The 17,738-nt window shown below is 43.4% G+C and overlaps 2 protein-coding genes across 8 annotated transcripts in view; both read left to right on the top strand.

Moving 5' to 3' along the window:
* The first annotated feature begins 79 nt into the window (after positions 1-79).
* LOC109641725 (heterogeneous nuclear ribonucleoprotein C) lies at positions 80-10,103 on the top strand. 7 transcript variants are annotated; one of them, XM_020106256.2, is made up of 10 exons: positions 80-217; positions 2,016-2,049; positions 5,763-5,805; positions 6,868-7,139; positions 7,487-7,559; positions 7,654-7,701; positions 7,825-7,988; positions 8,074-8,187; positions 8,457-8,599; positions 9,092-10,103. In XM_020106256.2, exons 3-10 carry the CDS (start codon positions 5,801-5,803, stop codon positions 9,191-9,193), a joined length of 921 nt encoding a protein of 306 aa, XP_019961815.2. In that variant the 5' UTR covers positions 80-217; positions 2,016-2,049; positions 5,763-5,800; the 3' UTR covers positions 9,194-10,103. The 7 variants fall into 7 exon arrangements, with proteins under 7 accessions (XP_019961815.2, XP_019961819.2, XP_019961818.2 ...); XM_020106260.2 differs by having other exon boundaries at positions 9,029-10,103; XM_020106259.2 differs by lacking the exon at positions 5,763-5,805 and having other exon boundaries at positions 81-217.
* Positions 10,104-10,573: 470 nt separating this feature from the next.
* The window catches only part of ndrg2 (NDRG family member 2), a 28,372-nt gene continuing 21,207 nt past the window's right edge, over positions 10,574-17,738 (top strand). Inside the window, exon 1 of the mRNA XM_069518431.1 lies at positions 10,574-10,901. The gene's annotated coding sequence lies outside the window, so the exon portion shown is untranslated. The remainder of the gene's footprint in view (positions 10,902-17,738) is intronic.

The raw sequence follows: 17,738 nt of genomic DNA, 5'->3' as shown, positions 1-17,738 counted from the left end.
CGCGTCCACCAATCAGCGAGCCGTATATCCGTACGGGGGGGGCGTGTTGAAAGTCCAATCAGAAGCTGGGACGCAGCAGTGGGCGGGACTGTTGTGATGCGTTCAGGGCCGACGCCATTTCGTGTTCGCTGGTTTCAAGGTGAAACACCGCGGAGCCTCGATCGGAGCCGTTTCAAGTAAAAACACCGTTTTACTCATTTTTAAAAATAAGCTCCTGGTGAGTATTTTGAACCGAGAGATTTGATTTTTCCCTCCTATTTTTCCCCTGACTTTCAAAGCGCCTGTGGGAGTTTTTTTGCTTTTTGTTTTGGTGTATTTTTCCTGGCGGGTGTCCCTCGCGCTGTGTTCGCTGTAGTTCGGTCATTTTGTTGAGTTCTCAGTAGCTTTTGAGGATTTTTGCCTTTTATCTTTCGAATAAGACATTTAAAAACCGTCTCCCGGGGCTTTGATGTGTGGGAGCGGTCTGTTGGTCTGGGTGTTGTCGTGAGAGGAATCCTCCAGGCTTCTCTGGACAGTGTTTTTCTGGAGACGTGTTTTTTAAGGTTTTTTGTGTCTGTGACTCTTGAGACATGTTTTTTCTATCAGATGTATTTTCCGCAGCAGATCTCTGAGGAGTGACGTAATCCTTCGGGAAATATGTTTTCCTCCACCCTGAAGGAGAAGTGGGGGTTTTTTTGTGATGAGGAACATTAACCGTGTTTTTCATGGTATTATCTTTGTGTAGCGTTGGTGCATTTTGGTTTTCTCGTGTAAATCATTAAAGTTTATTGTCTTGGGAAACCCATTCATTCATTCGGAACCAGTTTGTGAAGCAGCTTAGCCCCAGGAGCAGGGCCCGTGGAGGGGCCTGCTGTTAGTGAGCTGCACCCAGGCCTCCACACGGCTCCTTTCAGTAAGCTCGTAGCTTTATGGCTGATTAGCTGTATACGTGTCCTGATTTAATCTGCATCTGTGCTGCAGTTTGTATCAAAGTATGAATTCCCCTGTTTCACCTCCCTGACTGTACCACACCGTCCTCTGCCAGTGTCCTTGAGCAGGAGTCCCTCCAGGCTACAGGGGGCGCTGTTCTGCTGGGCACCCCTTCTCTCTGGCCCCCAAGAGGGCGAGAGGACATAGAGGGGGGGCAGCCACCAGCCCCCCCAGGCTGGTGATGCTCTGGAGTCTGATCTTATATCGATATATATTTACTGTTAATTGCTTTATTTATGTCAAATCAGTTAAACTGTTGAAAATATAAAATTTGGGCCAAATGCAAATCAATAAAATTTTAGGTCATCGGTTTGTAAAGTAAATTTTAAAATCTTTTCTGTTTGAGAAGAATAAAATTCCAACAGTTCTCATTCATTCAGCTGAGAGAATCTTTGGGTTTTTCTAGTGTTTACTTTTCATAAGCCGACAGTAACTCCAGGAAATGTCCAGGAAATGATGTCTGGACGTTTCCTGAAGTTTATCTTTCACACGTGAAGAAGCAGCAGGAGATCGAGTCCGACACGTTCAGAACACCAGGAAAATGTCCGGAACATTTAGGGGATGGGAGGAGCCTGGGGAAAGCAGGAGGCGGGACATGAAGCATTAATTCTGCTTCAGAATGACCAGCGTCGGTTTTTATCAAAACGTCGTGTTTTATTCGTTTTTCCCAGTTTCCTGTCCGTCACGTGCTACAAACATCTTGACACGTCCACTCACTCACTGAGCTTTCTGGACATTTTCCTGCTGTCTTCTCTCTTGGACATTTCAGGACATTTGACCAGTGGACCGGGCAGGAAAAGTTCTAGAAAATGTCCAGAGCAACTGGACAAATTGGATATTTTGCGTCCTCACTTGAAAATTTCATGGAAATCTCCAGACGTCAGTGCATGTCTGAAACATAACTGTTAATAATCTTTTTACTTTCTTCATTGTACTTTTCATGATTGCCCCCCCCCCCCCCCCCCCCTGCGTGTTTGTGTAACAGGTCTGGTTCATTTCCAAAGAGTTTCCTTTCTAATTTTACCATTTTGTTTCCCCCTGTTTAGTTTTTGAAGCCACTTTTTTGAACAGCGGCAAATCGTAAGTTGGTCTCAACCTCTTTTTTTTTTTTTTTTTTTTTCACCTCAACTTTTGCATCATTTTTTTTTCTATATTCCACTTTTGTTCTCACCCCTTTGTGATTTAGCCCATTTCTCCCCTTTTGGAGTTCCTAGAGCAAGTAGCATGTAGTGTTTGAGTTGAAATGATTTGTTCATTTATTTTGTGCTGTTTGGGACTAGTGGCCTTTTACATGAGCTTCCAGACATTTCCTCAGTTTATGATTATAAATAATATCTGAATAAGACTTTATTTCATCAATATCGATACTGACGCAGGCCAAAGTGATCCAGATTGTTTTTCCTGCCTTTCTTTTTAACATGATTTATTTTGAGTGCATGTGATTTTATGGAGTCAAATTTAGTTTTCACTCACATGAAAACCTTTTGTTTAAGGTTGTAACAGTCCTTAAAGCTGTTTTCAGACACACGCAGAGTTTGAGTTTCACTTATGAAGCAGCAGCAGCAGCAGATCGTCCGACTCGTTCACAACAACAGGAACATGTGGGGACATTCAGGCGAGGGGTGGAGCCTGTAGAGCAGCAGGAGGCGGGGCATGACGTCTAAACTCTGCTGTGCAAAGATCAGTGTTGTTGTTTACAGCTCGTCCACACGGCGTCGGCCCTCATCACCAAAACATCTGGAACCTCCTCGTCTGTCCAAGTCGACGTCTTAGTCGGCGTCTTCTTCATCCTGCGATATTTGTGTCCTTCCAGTTTCTCGTCCGTCTCGTGTTAGAAACGTCATCATCTCGCCCTCTTGCTCGTGAAGTTTCCAGACATTGTCCTGCTCGGAGGGCCTCCAACTAAAGTCCTGACTCGGACATTTGCCTGCTCACATGAACCTGCTTCACAAAACTTAAGGTCTGAAAGCAGCTTAATGTTCCCCTTAATTAGCATGGCAGCTGAAAACCACCAGTTACTAACTTACTCACTATTTTAGAATATTTTAGAATATTTTTGTTTGGAAAAGACACTCTTGTAGAATTTTTTATCAAAATCATCAAATCTTTTTTCCCGATTGCTTTTTCTTATCCATTCTCAGCTCAGTGGAGCCTCTATTTTTATTTTAAATAGAAGTAGTGGATGTACACACAGCTGCTCACATGTGGGACACCGTCCCACTGCAAAGCTGCTCAATCAGTCCTCGTCCATAGAGCGGCAGCTGCAGCGTCTTTCACAGTTCAAGCACAAACATTCACTCACATCACTGATCTGCTGTAAAATAAAAAACTATGTTACCTGTGAACATCTTTATATCTGTCACTACACGGCCCAGATGAGGCACAGGACAGGAGAAGGTGCTTCTCTTATACATGTAAACATTTATTATTTAAAAATAATGTAAATAACCTGTCGTTGGATTCCACACTGCAATGAAAACCTTCTTTTAATATGAGTCCCGAGCAGATTTAACATTATAATACGACCCACTATAACAGAAGTCCTGCAGGAGACACCACCTGTGTGAAGCTTATATTGTCTGTCCATCTTTTTACTTCCAGGAAGTTGCCAAAATAAAACAGACTCCATAAAAAACAATGCTAATGACAAAAGCTTATTCATGATGTCACAAAGCTCTTAAATGAAAAGTGGAGTCAGAGTTTTCTCATCATCCATTTGGCAGATTTTTTTCAGTGGACTTAAATTCAGAGGACGTCATGAAAGTCATTGTTTTGTTGAAAGTAAAACTAAATTTAAAAAATCATCATGGAGCGAAGTCCCAGTATGTTTACTTCCTTTATAAAACAAAGTCCTAAAGTAAATACATATTCTCAATTAGTGCTCTCACTCCGTTATGTTGCTTTAATCGCAGAGACACAGAAAATATATATTTATATAAACAGCTTTGGAAACATTTCAGGAACCACTCCAGATATTGCATCTCTCCATGTATCTTGTGCCAAGTAAAGAAAAAGGACATTTACATGTTTGAAATCAGCAGCAGCTCCAAGTAAACCAGGTGTTAACTGAACAACACAACAAATTAGATCCTAAAACTGACGAATAAACCGAAACAACACCTCCACATATTCTGATCTTGAACATTTTGTATCTTCAAACTTCTTTTATGTCGCACGTTACTCTTATTTCATACCAACTGAGTAGTTTTAGACTCTAAAATAAAAAACACAGTTTCAACACAGCCGGTGTTGTCGACACGCTGTCGACTTGCCAAGCAATAGGAAACATCCCGGCCAAGTCATGTAGAGCAGGGTATTAAGCTTCGGCCAGAAATCCTGCTGCAAACCGTGTAATCCCCTGTGAGCAGCAGCAGGCCGCAGAGAGGAGCTGCAGCTCGGTCACTGTTGAGCAGCAGCTGGCAGCGGCAGGGTTTTGGCGAGAGGTGAGATGTGGCTTCTAGACGGCTGAAGTGGTTCGTATGCAGACGCAGGGCTCTCATGATTCAGAGGGAATTTAAAAAAAAAAGATGGTGACAGAATGTCAATGAGGAAAGCCAGTGTGTAATCACGGTGGGGATAATGTGTCCTCATCATCGAATGTGTGGGAATGTGAGTCTCAAGTTTCAAGGCTTCTTCAAACAGCTGATGTCCATTTAGTCAACTATGATCATTTAGAGTCAAACGGACCAGAGAGCAGCGGGTGGATTGATGACAATGACAAACTGGAGGCTTCAGAACAGCAGCTCACAAACCTAAAGCACATCATGACCTCCCAGAGAATGTTTTAGTTTGAAGTTTCTGCTAATTTTCATAATCCAACAAACGTGGACTGTGGAGACAGAGCGTCCCTGTGTTCGGCGCATGCTGTGATAATCTTGTGAGACCGCAGCGTTACGTAACTTTGCAGCGTCGAGGCGAGTCTGGCATCTGTGCTCGTGTTAAAGCTGACGCACTTAAAGCTCATCGCTCGCCGCGCTTATCTGCGGCTGCGTTTTGCATCATTTGCATCAATCGCTGCAACAAAGCAAAACCTCCATTATGTTCAACTTGATTTTCTTTCTACCAAATAAACTAAACGAAAGGGGATCGTCGTGAAAAAAGTGCTTTAGACTTTTGAAGAATATTTACAGTGATGTTGTCGTCGTCTTCTAAATTCACACAGGAAATACTTTGACTGATTATTTATCTCAAAAACGACTAACGAGAACTTTGAAATGTCAAGTAAAGTCAAGTTTATTTAAATAGCACATTTCAAAACAACCACAGTGCCAAAGTAACAAAGTACGACACTATATGTGAAATACAAGAATAAAATAGAATACAAATACTCTGATGTGGATGAAAACGTAGAGTCGTCAGTCTGGTCCTGAATATCTCCACAGTTCCTGTAAATTCATTTGATGTAAATATGATTTTAACATCAGCCCTAAAAATATCTTTCATCTGAACCTGAACTTTATAATCTTCATCCTGGTGGTGCTTCTGTCTTCTCCTCACTATCTTCACCCTACGTAGAGAACTTTGAAGTTATTGAATCTATGAGTGAATCATCTGTAAATTCTATAAATCTAAATGCATCTGGTTTGATTTTTCACCGTTTATCCCACAGGTTTTTATTTTATTATTTTCTTTTATGGGCCACTCAGTTTTTTTTTATGAACCTTGTGAATCACGTCTTGGGTTCCCCAGAAATCCAAGAACTCCCACCCTCACCCCCCCCACCCTCACCCCCACCCCCCCCACAGTCACTGACTCTGTCTCATAGCCCTCGACGACCTTCTTCTCTCCAACAGAGTCAGACAGGCAGGCAGACCTCCTCCGACCCCAGACGATGGAGTGAGTGCTGGCAGCTTCATGACCTGATCACACTGTTCTGCTGTCTCATGTCTGACTGTAGACGCTCCTTCCTCCCTGCAGGAAGTCCACACACACAGTTTGTGTTAGGAAAATGTACTTCAGTGAATACAGTAGTATTTCGTTAATGGAAGGATGAGTACTCGGGGCTGAAGAACAGTGCCCCCCAGGGGTCAAGGCGAGAATCATTTTGTAGTATGCAATATTTCTGCATCACCTCACAATACGTTTGCGTCTCCTCACAATACTTTTCTCCTCCTTTTCCCCCGTCGCCCATGTGTGCTCCTCTTCTCCCTGTGTACTCCCACAGTATGCATCAGTATTTCACTTTGTACTACACGTGAAGTACACTGGTATGGTACTACTGCTCAATAGGCGTGGTAATATCAGTAGTGAAAGTAGAGTTGGGATGAATTCTTAGGTCAAACAGTCGCTCCAGAATATTGCAATACGTTGATCTATAATGAAAGGACAGTGTTGCATCATGGGAACGGGAAACTATTGCCAGACAATGCTAAAGTATAGTGAGGTAACGCAAAACATATTGTGAGGTAACCCTTCTCGCTGTGACCCTTTGGAGGCTCGTTAGCAAACAGTTGATTCATTGATAAATTATATCAACACACATATCGATTAATCATTTAATTCAAAAACACAGAACGTGAAATTTAAACACTTGAATTCATTAGATGTGAGGATTTCCTGCTTTTCTTTGCCTTTTATCATTTAAATTGAATATGAGGAACATTTAGAAGACGTCACCTCGCTGTAGACCCTCCTCCTCTCTGGGGAACATGTTCAGTTTATATTTTATAGTAACGGTTAAAGGGTTATTACACCTTGTGAACACACAGGTTGATGTTGGTGCAGAGATAAAAGACAAATTAGTGTCAAAGCCCAACAGAAGCTCTTACACACAGAACAAGACACAATAGATATCTCTACATCAGTTCTGTTTCATCCACCTCTTCTTGTCTCCCTCCATAAAAATCTCCACCTGACCTCCCCTTTCCTCCCTCCCCTTCTCTCTCTCTCTTTGTCCAGTTGCTCGTCGTCCTCCACCTCCAGCTCGATGGCCAGCAGCAACGTGACCAACAAGACCGACCCCCGCTCCCTCAACTCCCGCGTCTTCATCGGCAACCTCAACACCCTGCTGGTCACCAAGGAAGATGTGGAGGCCATCTTCTCCAAGTACGGCAAGATCGTCGGCTGCTCCGTGCACAAGGGCTACGCCTTCGTCCAGTACTCCAACGAGAGGAACGCCCGCACCGCCGTGGTCAGCGAGGACGGCCGCATGATTGTGGGACAGGTCCTGGGTGAGGAGGGACGGGGTTTGTTAAAACTGGGGATGTGCAGGATTTATTAGAGAACTTATTTTCAGGCTGTTTCCCTGAAAGAACTAGTTTGAACTTTCTTGGCCACATTTTAAGAAAACAATATATCAAGTGGAAACAGATTTGCTCGTTTTACCGGAGTGAATCTGTCGTTCAGTCTCACAATCTGGTTCCTGATGTTCTCACAGTTTCCAGTCTGCACTTCACCTTCATGTCAGCACCTTGTTTTTCCTGCAGCGACAGAACGTGTGAATTCAAATGAACATGTCTCTCTCGCTCCTCACAGCTCCAACTCTTCCTTTGACTCATTCCTCCGTTTCCTTCCGCAGACATCAACCTGGCCGGCGAGCCGAAGCCGCACAGATCGAAGACGGTGAAGCGTTCCGCTGGAGACATGTACAGGTGTGAACACACGCGTCAGACATGTGCGACGTCATGTCAAGGTTTAGTGCATTTTCCTGTAGTGAAGGTTTCTCCTCCTCTTCTTTCTCTACAGCTCATCTTTTGATCTGGACTACGACTTTCAGAGAGATTACTATGACCGGTGAGGTTTTCACATTTTAATGTTTTTACCACGTATGAGCTCGTTGTTATGAGTTTCTCATAATTAGTAAGACATCGTTTAGACACGTAAAAGTAAACGGTTCAACTTGTCGTCCGACCTCAGGATGTACTCCTACCAGTCCCGGGTGCCTCCTCCCCCACCGCCCCTGTCCCGCGCCATCATCCCCTCGAAGCGTCCCAGGGTCAGTCTGAGCGGAGGAGGAAGCCGACGAACCAAAACCAGCTTCTCGTCCTCGTCCAAAAGCAGCCAGAGGACGTCACGTACAAGTCAGTCCGACATGTCACGTACAAATGCCCTGAGTCCCGATCACCCATGATTCTCATGACTTTTCTTCTATTGCTGTTTCCGCAGTGAGGGCAGATGATCTGCAGACGATCAAGAGGGAGCTGACACAGATCAAACTCAAGGTGGACTACCTGCTGGAGAGCTTAGAGCACATGGAGAAGGACCACAGCAAGAAGTCTGGTGCGTCTTCACGAAGTGTCAAAACCAGGATTCTAGATTTTTCTCCTGTGCAGAGAAAAGTTGAATCAGGAACATTTTGTTCGAATGCAACTTTTACTGAGCAGCTTTAATATTTCACATCATTCTGTTTAAAGTTAGAACACGCTGTATATTTCACAAATGATATTATACAATATGTTTTGGTCCATTTAAACTTGAGTGATCCAGCTTGAGGTTAAAACTAGTTTGATCGGCAGGGACATTGATCCTCTGTCCCTCTGTCCATCCAGAGATGAAGAGCTGCAAACCAGAGCCGGGCGAACTGTCCCCGCTCCACTCGTCCACCTCCAGCAAGAAGGACGACAGGATGAAACGGGACAGAGAGCTGAACGACTCCGAGGACGAGGGAGACCTGCTGGAGGACGAAGATGAGGTGAGGATGAAGCAGATGTTTTGGTTTTCACTTTACTCGTAGTGTTTTGATATAGTTTTAGTCTTTTCTGTCAAACGTTCGTAACTTAATCCTTTTTATTTTCAGTGTATATATATATAATATATATATAATATATATATAAAAAAGACATTTCAGTCTCACTCATTTTATATCATCAAATAACTTATTAAAACCAAACTTATCAGAAAACACACATCAGTGTGATGAGAGCTTCCTGAAGTAACAGAAACCTTCTTTGAGAAACATTTATTTAAAGCGTATTTTATGTATGTCCCATCCAGTAACGTGGAGGAAGTGAGCTTTATGACCTAGACTGCAGCCAGCCACCAGGGGGCTGTCACGTAAACAGTCTATGATTAAAACATGTCCATTCGTTTTATTCTAATACCTCGTGTTTGTTTTCTTCAGGTTTTACTCTTCGTCAACAACAGAAATCTTTTCGTGTGACGTCCATTTTCACTTTCTCTGCAGATGAAAAGCAGAGGGAGGGACGAGGATGAGGACGAGGAGGAGGAGGGCGAGCAGGAGGAAGGAGAGGACGATGGCGACAGCGCCAACGGAGACGAGCCCTAAACTCGACAGACACACATGCGCAGAACCGACGTGATTGTGTTTCCACACCAGACGCGGTGTCATGTGCTCATATCTGCTGAACTGACTGGACATTAGTACATTTGTATTCGCTCTGTCACACAGATACACAAACTCATTCACACTGTGTGTCCATTGCTTCTTTCTGGATTTCTTCCTTTTTATTTTGGATGTTTCTTTGAATTTTATAGACTTTTCTGACACTGGATAAAAACATCACACTAAGAATGATGAGGATTCATGTAATGTATCGTACGTTTGAACTCGGGGCTTTGAGCCGCTTCACTACATAAACAACAGAGAGAAAAAACGTTGTTATTCATTTTTTGATTAACGTGTTGAGTCGTTGCCGAATTTGATCAAACTACCACTTAGCTGTGGCTGGAGTTTTAAAAGAATCTGTAAGAAATATCCTGAATTTAAGTCGAATAGCGAGACGTGGTAGAAAAGCCCAGGCGTCACTTTTATTTTGTATCATCCCTGATCCAACTGCTGCACGGCTGCTTCCTCACCAGCAGGTGGCAGTGTGTCACAACAACTGGAGACAAACGACCATAAGGACGAAACATGTTGTGTCTGATCTTCACCTTCTGCTCGTCAGAAAACATGAGCCAGTGAAAAAAAGACATTCTAACATGGGACTGTGCAATCGCTCTGCCTCAAACCTCAGCTCAGAAAGTATCTGTGTCGTCGAGGTGCTGCGACCTCGGTCGACCTTCCCTCGTGTGATGCTACTCCATGTTTGTTTCTGTTTGTCCCCTCAGCTGCACTGGTGAGAGACGAAGGAATCTGTGTCACAAGTTGGACCTTATATCAGATTTAGGAAGAACCCACATGGCTGTGTTCACCTCATCGACTATAAAAACAAAATAAAAGTTCATAAAAAGCTTCAGGTGCAGTGGAAGGCCTGTGAATAAATGTTGTGTCTCCACTTCCTCCCATCTAGAGTCTGTGGCGAAGGACCAATCGATGAATCAGACTCCGGCAGCAGATTCTGACCGAGTCTTCATTCACGGTGTTGCTAGTTTCTGTTAGCACACGACTCTTCACGCTCTTATTCTGAACACGGAACACAAACATGGAGACGTCTCGTGTCCCGTCTCAGTTTATCTTCGTTGTTCAGAACAGAAACGTAAAACTCTTCAGATTCTTCACAAGGAGAAACGTTTAATCTTGATTATTAATTTATTTATATGATCCAATAACTAATTCAAACCAAACTTTGAACACTCGAACATAGATCTGTGATGATAGAATCAGAAATCTCTTCAATATTACTTTAACACAGTTCTATAGAACAGAACTCTTGTTATCGTTTGGAGCTAACGAGGTACTTGACCTCGGAACTACATATCCCACAATGCTTTGGGCGCGCTAAACAGGAAGTGAAGTCTTTGCGTGGGTCCAGTGTGGGACACAAGTTGAACCTCTTGTATTTTTAGCTTAGCTCTCTTTATTAGCACCATTTAACAGGTGCCGAATTAGCTATGAGTGCTTCCTGTTTACATCCTGCCACTGGATTCACTGACGGCTCGAACCGGATTCTGTTTATTCTGAAGAAAACTTAGAAACGTGATGATTCCGGGGCAAGTTCTGCACAAACGAGGAGCGCCGTCTCCCGGTGATTTCAAAGTGGATCTGTGGACGTTTTTCGCAGTGGACCTCGGATGTGAAGATGTCCTCGGAAAGTGTAAGTCACAGCGAATCTTAAAATGTGTGATGCATATTCGAGTGTTCGTGTTTGACCGAGTTATCGGCGAGACAAAGTTAGACATTAGACGCTAAGTGCATCAATCATTGTCTATGTGAGTTACACGTGTTTTAACCTGAGCGCTGCTGAACCGCTCTGTGTGGACTCACCTGGACAGGTGTGTTCACAATCAACACGAAGTTTGAGTTCTGATATTTCACAGTTTAACCATAAAGTTTATGAGAAAACACAAACACAACATTCATATAACCCAAATTAAGAAGCGAGGCTTATTTTATATATCAAACATATGAAGTTTTGGATCGGATCCAGAATTTTTTTTATTGCTTTTGTTAAAATTGTGGAACGAGATTTCTTTAATATCCAGGAAATATTCAGAGATGTAGATAAAATAAATAATCGGTTTCTGTAAGTTTGTGAAATTTGGAGCTTCATTGAGTTTCCTGTCTGAGGTTCTGTTCATCTGAACGACGTTCTGATTTTAAAGTTGGTTCATTATTCTTCAGGTGTCATTTTGTTGCAGCCTCCTTGAGAAACGTGTGGATGATAATATATTAAAGTCTCTGGCGTGTTAAAGGGTTTGATATCTGAGCTTGACTGAATTTAGGTGGATTCTCGGGTGTTGGTGGAGATCTGAGCTCTGCGGAGTTATCTCTCGTTTGTTGGTCGGTTTGTTTGTTTGTGAGCGAGAAAAACCACAAAAACCACCTGAGGGATTTTCTCTGAAACCTGGTGGACAGATTTTAATAAGTGTGTGGAGTTTGTTGCAGCCTGATTAGATTGAATGGGACTGTTGAGCTTCACTTTGTGTCATCACAACTTGAAATGAAAATCCACTGTAGCAATCCAGCTTGTTTGTCCACGACTTCATCACCAGTGGCCAAAGTGCATCAATACTCAGCTTCTCATTCATTTACATTAATGTGCTGCAGTCTGCCGAGGCCCCGGGGCCCGGTAATGAATGTAAATACAGAGAGGAAGCCAAAGAGCAACCAGGGAGAGCTAATCAATAAGCTTCAGTCTTCAGGGTGAACAGTGATTAACCAGGAGACAACAGACAGAGGGGGGGCTGGATAACGAGAGTGCACACAGAGGGATGGAGGGAGGGAGGGATGGACGGACGGACGGATGGATGGATGGAGGGACAGACAGGCCACAGAAGACTGGAGACAGATGGAAGAAAAGATGACAGATGGAGAGAGGAGAGGAAGACCCTGGGAGGATGAAGAAAGAGAAGGAGGGCAGCACTGTTCTTTCTTTCTCTCTCTCTCTCTCTTTCTCATTTTCTGTCCATCTCTCTCTCTCTCGCTTCCCCTTTCTCTCTCTCTTTTTCTTTCTTTCACAGTCTCCATTTCTGTTTTTTCTTTCTTTGTTTTTCTCCTTTTCTACCTTTTTCTTTTCTCTTTCCATCTCTTTTTCGGTTTCTTCCCCTGCGTCACACCTTTAATAATCCTAATAATTCTGTTGAGGTTGAATTAAAGTGAAGCAGCATGTGTTCATTAATAATGTTGTTATTTTTGACTCATCACGTGTTGATGCAATGACAGAGTTGGTATCAAGTGAAGGAGACACGTCGTCCATCTTTATTTAAGCTGAGACAGTTAATCGGTCAAAGTTCTGTCTTCCTCAAATCTGCTTAATATAAAGAAATAACATTTTGAGACTGTGTCCAGTTGCAACCCTGTAATTTATCACATGTGAAATAAAAATAGAGCAGATGTGAATCGGGTGTGACGCAGCCTCGCAGGTGGGTGAAAACGAAGGTGACGGAGGGAAGATGAGAGAGCGATGCAATTATCTGAGGCAAAGAGGGGTCACGGCCGAGACGGAGAGAGAGGGGAGGAAGAAAGCGAGGGGTGAGAAGGGTGGTGGAGGGAAGAGGAGGAGGGAGTAGGGCTGCCAGGAGGTCGTGAGGAGGGAGAGAGAGGTGTGTGTGTGAGAGAGAGTGTAAAGAGAGAGAGAGCTGTGAAAACACAATGAAATACGAGTTAAACATAGGAAGAGAAGTTAACTGCCTCCAGACGTATTTCAGCTCGGTTTCTAAGGAAGTCTGCGTGTGTGAGTGTGTGTGGTAGAGTGTGTGTGTGTGTGTGGTAGAGTGTGTGTGTGTGTGGTAGAGTGTGTGAGTGTGTGTGGTAGAGTGTGTGTGTGTGTGTGAGTGTGTGTGTTTGTGTGTGTGTGTGTGTGTGTGTGTGTGCATATCTATAGCAATAATGAAAGGTGCTGCTCTAATAACAATTTCCATTTACGCCTAATTCCCCGTCCATTGACGACAGGAATGACTGATGCTCTGTCTGCCGACACAGCGAGCAGCTGCTCTGTGAAACTACAAGTTTGTTTTGGTTCTGAGACTCGTTGGTATTTTAAACAGAGGACAGACACCAGCTGCTCTGTGTTCTGTCTAAAATCTAAATGAAATAACAAACATCTCTGTTAAATGTGACTGCACTTCATTTAGCACTGTGTGTGTGTGTGTGTGTGTGTGTGTGTGTGTGTGTGTGTGTGTGTGTGTGTGTGTGTGTGTGTGAGAGAGAGTGAGAGAGAGTGAGAGAGAGTGAGAGAGAGTGTGAGAGAGTGTGAGAGAGTGTGAGAGAGTGTGAGAGTGTGTGTGTGTGTGTCATCATGTTACACTCATGTATCGTGTGCAGGCTCATATCATATGTTGAGAGTTGGACGGACACGTGTGTTACTTTTCACATCTCACCGACGCCAGAGCTGCTCAGTGACATGAAGAGTACTAAAGTAACTAAAGTAACTAAAAGTAACGAAAGCAACTAAAAGTATTAAAGTAACGAAAAGTAACGAAAGTAACGAAAAGTAACGAAAGTACTAGAGTAACGAAAGTATCAAAGTAACTGAAAGTAACGAAAGTAACGAAAGTAGCGAAAGTACTAAAGTAACGAAAGTAACGAAAGTAACGAAAGTACCTGTGTGTGTGTGTGTGTGTGTGAGTCATCATGTTACACTCATGTGCAGGCTCATATATGTTGAGAGTTGGACGGACACGTGTGTTTTCACATCTGACTGACGCCAGAGCTGCTCAGTGACATGAAGAGTACTAAAGTAACTAAAGTAACTAAAAGTAACGAAAGCAACTAAAAGTATTAAAGTAACGAAAAGTAACGAAAGTAACGAAAAGTAACGAAAGTACTAGAGTAACGAAAGTATCAAAGTAACTGAAAGTAACGAAAGTAACGAAAGTAACGAAAGTACTAAAGTAACGAAAGTAACGAAAGTACCTGTGTGTGTGTGTGTGTGTGTGAGTCATCATGTTACACTCATGTGCAGGCTCATATATGTTGAGAGTTGGACGGACACGTGTGTTTTCACATCTGACTGACGCCAGAGCTGCTCAGTGACCATGAAGAGTACTAAAGTAACTAAAAGTACTAAAGTAACTAAAGTAACGAACGTACTAAAGTAACGAAAGTACTAAAGTAACGAAGTAACGAGGTAACGAAAGTAACGAAAAGTAACTAAAAGTAACGAAAGTAACTAAAAGTAACGAAAGTAACGAAAGTTCAAAGGTAACTAAAGTAACGAAAAGTAACTAAAAGTAACGAAAGTAACGAAAGTTCAAAGGTAACTAAAGTAACTAAAAGTAACTAAAGTCACTAAAAGTCACTGTATTTCTCCTTGTGTTGAAATTTTTTTCATCATTCTTGTACTTGTAATCCATTACATTAAAAAGAGACGTGTTCCTTCTGCTTCACTACATTCACACTGACTTTGAAGATAAAAGAGGAAGCGGAGCAGTTCTCAGAGTGAGAGCTGAGGAGCAGAGTGAGAGCTGAGGAGCAGAGTGAGCAGAGTGAGAGCTGAGGAGCAGAGTGAGCAGAGTGAGAGCTGAGGAGCCGAGTGAGAGCTGAGGAGCAGAGTGAGAGCTGAGGAGCAGAGTGAGAGCTGAGGAGCAGAGTGAGAGCTGAGGAGCTGGACTCTGACAGGCCCAGAAAACTGAACCACAGCAGTTTAAAGTTTCCAGATGCTTTAAATCTGTTTAATTCAAGAGGTGGAAACGTGTGTGTGTGTGTGTGTGTGTGTGTGTGTGTGTGTGTTCTTGCTGTGCAGCGGTTCCCGTGTGATTGACTCCAATGGCTGGTGTGAATATAAATGAGAGAGAGAGTTTCCACTGAACACAAAGAAAGAAGAAGAGGAGGAGGAGGAGGAGGAGGAGTGGAGGAATAGTAGCTGGAGGCTGTTGTGCCTCCCTCCTCTTTTTCTCCTCGTGGCTCATGTTCAGCCTGTTTTCCTTCATGTTCTTTTATTTTATTCAACCTTCCAACATATCTGAGATGCTGCTCTACATCTCCCACCATCCTTCCCTCCTCACCACACTCCACTGCTCTTCTCATATCTCTCTCCATCTACCCCCCCCCCCACTCACTGCAGAGCGATTGTTGTCTAAATCTGAGAGCCTCAGATTTGATGGGAGCCTGCAGTGATCGGTCCTCACAGATAATCTGCTTGTGTTCAGGAACGTTTTTCACTGTCGTTCATTTACACATGAGCAGCCACAGATGCTGCTGCCTCAGAGAACTGTGCGGAAAATACATCAAAAACACAAATCCTGCCGAATCCAAACGAATATTTTAGGAAATAGTTTTGAGGATGATATGAGATTAATGATAGCATTCTAATATCTATGCATATCACAGTATTAACAATCTATCCTTGTGCAGAATGGACCTTTTCATTCCATATTATATATATTACACTCATAAGTATCCTCTCAATATGCCAGATTTATTTCATCAAGGTCCACGAATGATTCCCGGAGAAAAGAAAGTGAGAGTGACGGTTAGAGATCGATGTCGTCTGTGTAGGAACTCATGTGAGTGGATAATTGGCCCAGGGGCAATTATGTCTGTCTGTGACATAATAATAATAATGATGATGATGATGATAAGCTCCTTGGTTGATAGCTCGTGTCTCATCCTTCCACTGGGTTTCGTGGAAATCCGTGCTGTTGTTTTTGCGTAATCCTGCGGAGAAACAAAGGAACAATCCAACAAACAAACAGACGGGGGTGAAAACATAACCTCTGCGATTATTGTGTTTACGTACGTATTTAATTTGTACTGCAGTGTCTTTGTTTACGTGTCTAACGTCCCAGTATTAGATGAGTTCAGCAAGATCAGCTGTAAATCTCTCCGTTCTCTGGTCCCACAGAGCTTTTCTGTCCATGAGGCTGAAGCTCGCTGTCTCGTTTTGTCATCGGGTCCAGACATGAATATTCATCAATATCGCTTTAATCTCTAGAAATTGGGTTATTGGCAGTGGTAGGGGATTCTGCCTCTCTGCACTCTTCCCTCTCTCGTTCTCTCTTCATGTGCGTTTGCCTCCGCACACTGGGGGGGGGGGGAAGAAAGGAGATGAGGAGTTGAGAAAAAGATGTGAACAAAATGTGGATCTGAAAGAAGGGATGAGACGGAGATGAGGAGGAGTTGTATAAGAGGGGACAGAGCAGAAGAGACGGCCGTGACGTCACAGCCACTGCAACTAGGTCAGGCACGAAGTGATGTCACTGACACTGGAAGCAGCCCACCGGGCCAATCGCATGCAGGGACACGCCCACTTTCCCCTCCGCCACAGGAACATAAACTGGACCCCCCCCCCCCCCCCGATTATTTTTCTGCAGCTGTCTCACATCACACACACATTTGTCCCTCTATAGTCTACAGTCCAAATGTCTCACAAAGTCCAAATGTCCTCACAGTGATGGTGTTGGACCTCATAGAAAGACACACACACACACACACACACAGACACACACACACACACACACACACACACACACACACACACACACACACACACACACACACACACACACACACACACTCTCTCAGTCATGAACATTCTTTCGTGCTGCTGTAATCACTGTAACTGACAGTTAACAGTGGACTGGCAGAATCCCAGTGGAGATTCAGTAACTTTCACTTGTTTTCCTCCACCTCCTTCATCTTCTCGTCCTCCTTCTCCTCCTTCTTCCTCCCTTCCCCCGTCCACTTCCTTTCACAAACATCAACCAAAGCGTCTTTCTTCACTCAGACGGAGCTGAAGAGGACGTCTGCTCCGTACGCTCCGACAGTGGTGGAGCTATTTTTGATGTTCCTTTTGATTTTTTTTTTAGCATCAAACTCGTCCACTTGATAGCTGTTCCTTCAAGTGTGTGTGTGTGTGTGTGTGTGTTATACAGACCCTGAGGCTGTGGTGAGGGGGGGGGGGTGTAAAATGAAAATACAAGTGAGAGAAGAAGAGGTTGTCACTGTAGCAGCTTAACGTGACCTGAGCTTTGTGATGTTTTAATTTGCAGAGAACGGAGAAAGAGATTTAAAAAACACACCTTTGTTTCTCAGGTGATGATAACGAGCCGGTGACATTAACTGTGAACTTAATTATCTCTACAGGCTCTCTCTATAAAAATAAGCATTGACACATTTTCAGTTTTCAGCCCCCCCCCCCCCCCGTGAGCGAAGTGCAAATTAATCATAATAATGAGCAAACATGTGATAACTGAATCGCCTCCGAGTGAGAACTGTAAATAAACGAGAGTTCAAGTGGTTTGAGTGAAATGGACGAGCCGCCACAGAGCGAACACACACACACACACACACACACACACACACACTCACACACTCACACACTCTTCACTCTTCCAGAATAATTCACACTTTTCTAAAAGTGGTGCATGTAAATCACTCATTTACCTTTTAGCGCTGCTGTGTCACTGAAGCTCATCTTCACTCTGTGAACTCACACGAACCCTGATCATATTTTCTCTGACTGAAAATCAAAGCAGAGCTCTGCCTGTTT

Source organism: Paralichthys olivaceus, chromosome 22 (assembly GCF_024713975.1).
Source record: "Paralichthys olivaceus isolate ysfri-2021 chromosome 22, ASM2471397v2, whole genome shotgun sequence".
Lineage (NCBI taxonomy): Eukaryota > Metazoa > Chordata > Actinopteri > Pleuronectiformes > Paralichthyidae > Paralichthys > Paralichthys olivaceus.
Note: the sequence above shows the minus strand (reverse complement) of the source record. Positions and strands in the feature narration are given on the sequence as shown.

Coding starts and splice junctions, on each gene's coding strand:
- LOC109641725 (XM_069518435.1), top strand. CDS start 5,853: ATGTCTGACTGTAGACGCTCCTTCCTCCCTGCAGGAAGTCCACACACA. Junction 7,989..8,073: donor CCAGAGGACGTCACGTACAA/GTCAGTCCGACA, acceptor CTGTTTCCGCAG/TGAGGGCAGATGATCTGCAG. Junction 8,188..8,456: donor GGACCACAGCAAGAAGTCTG/GTGCGTCTTCAC, acceptor CTGTCCATCCAG/AGATGAAGAGCTGCAAACCA.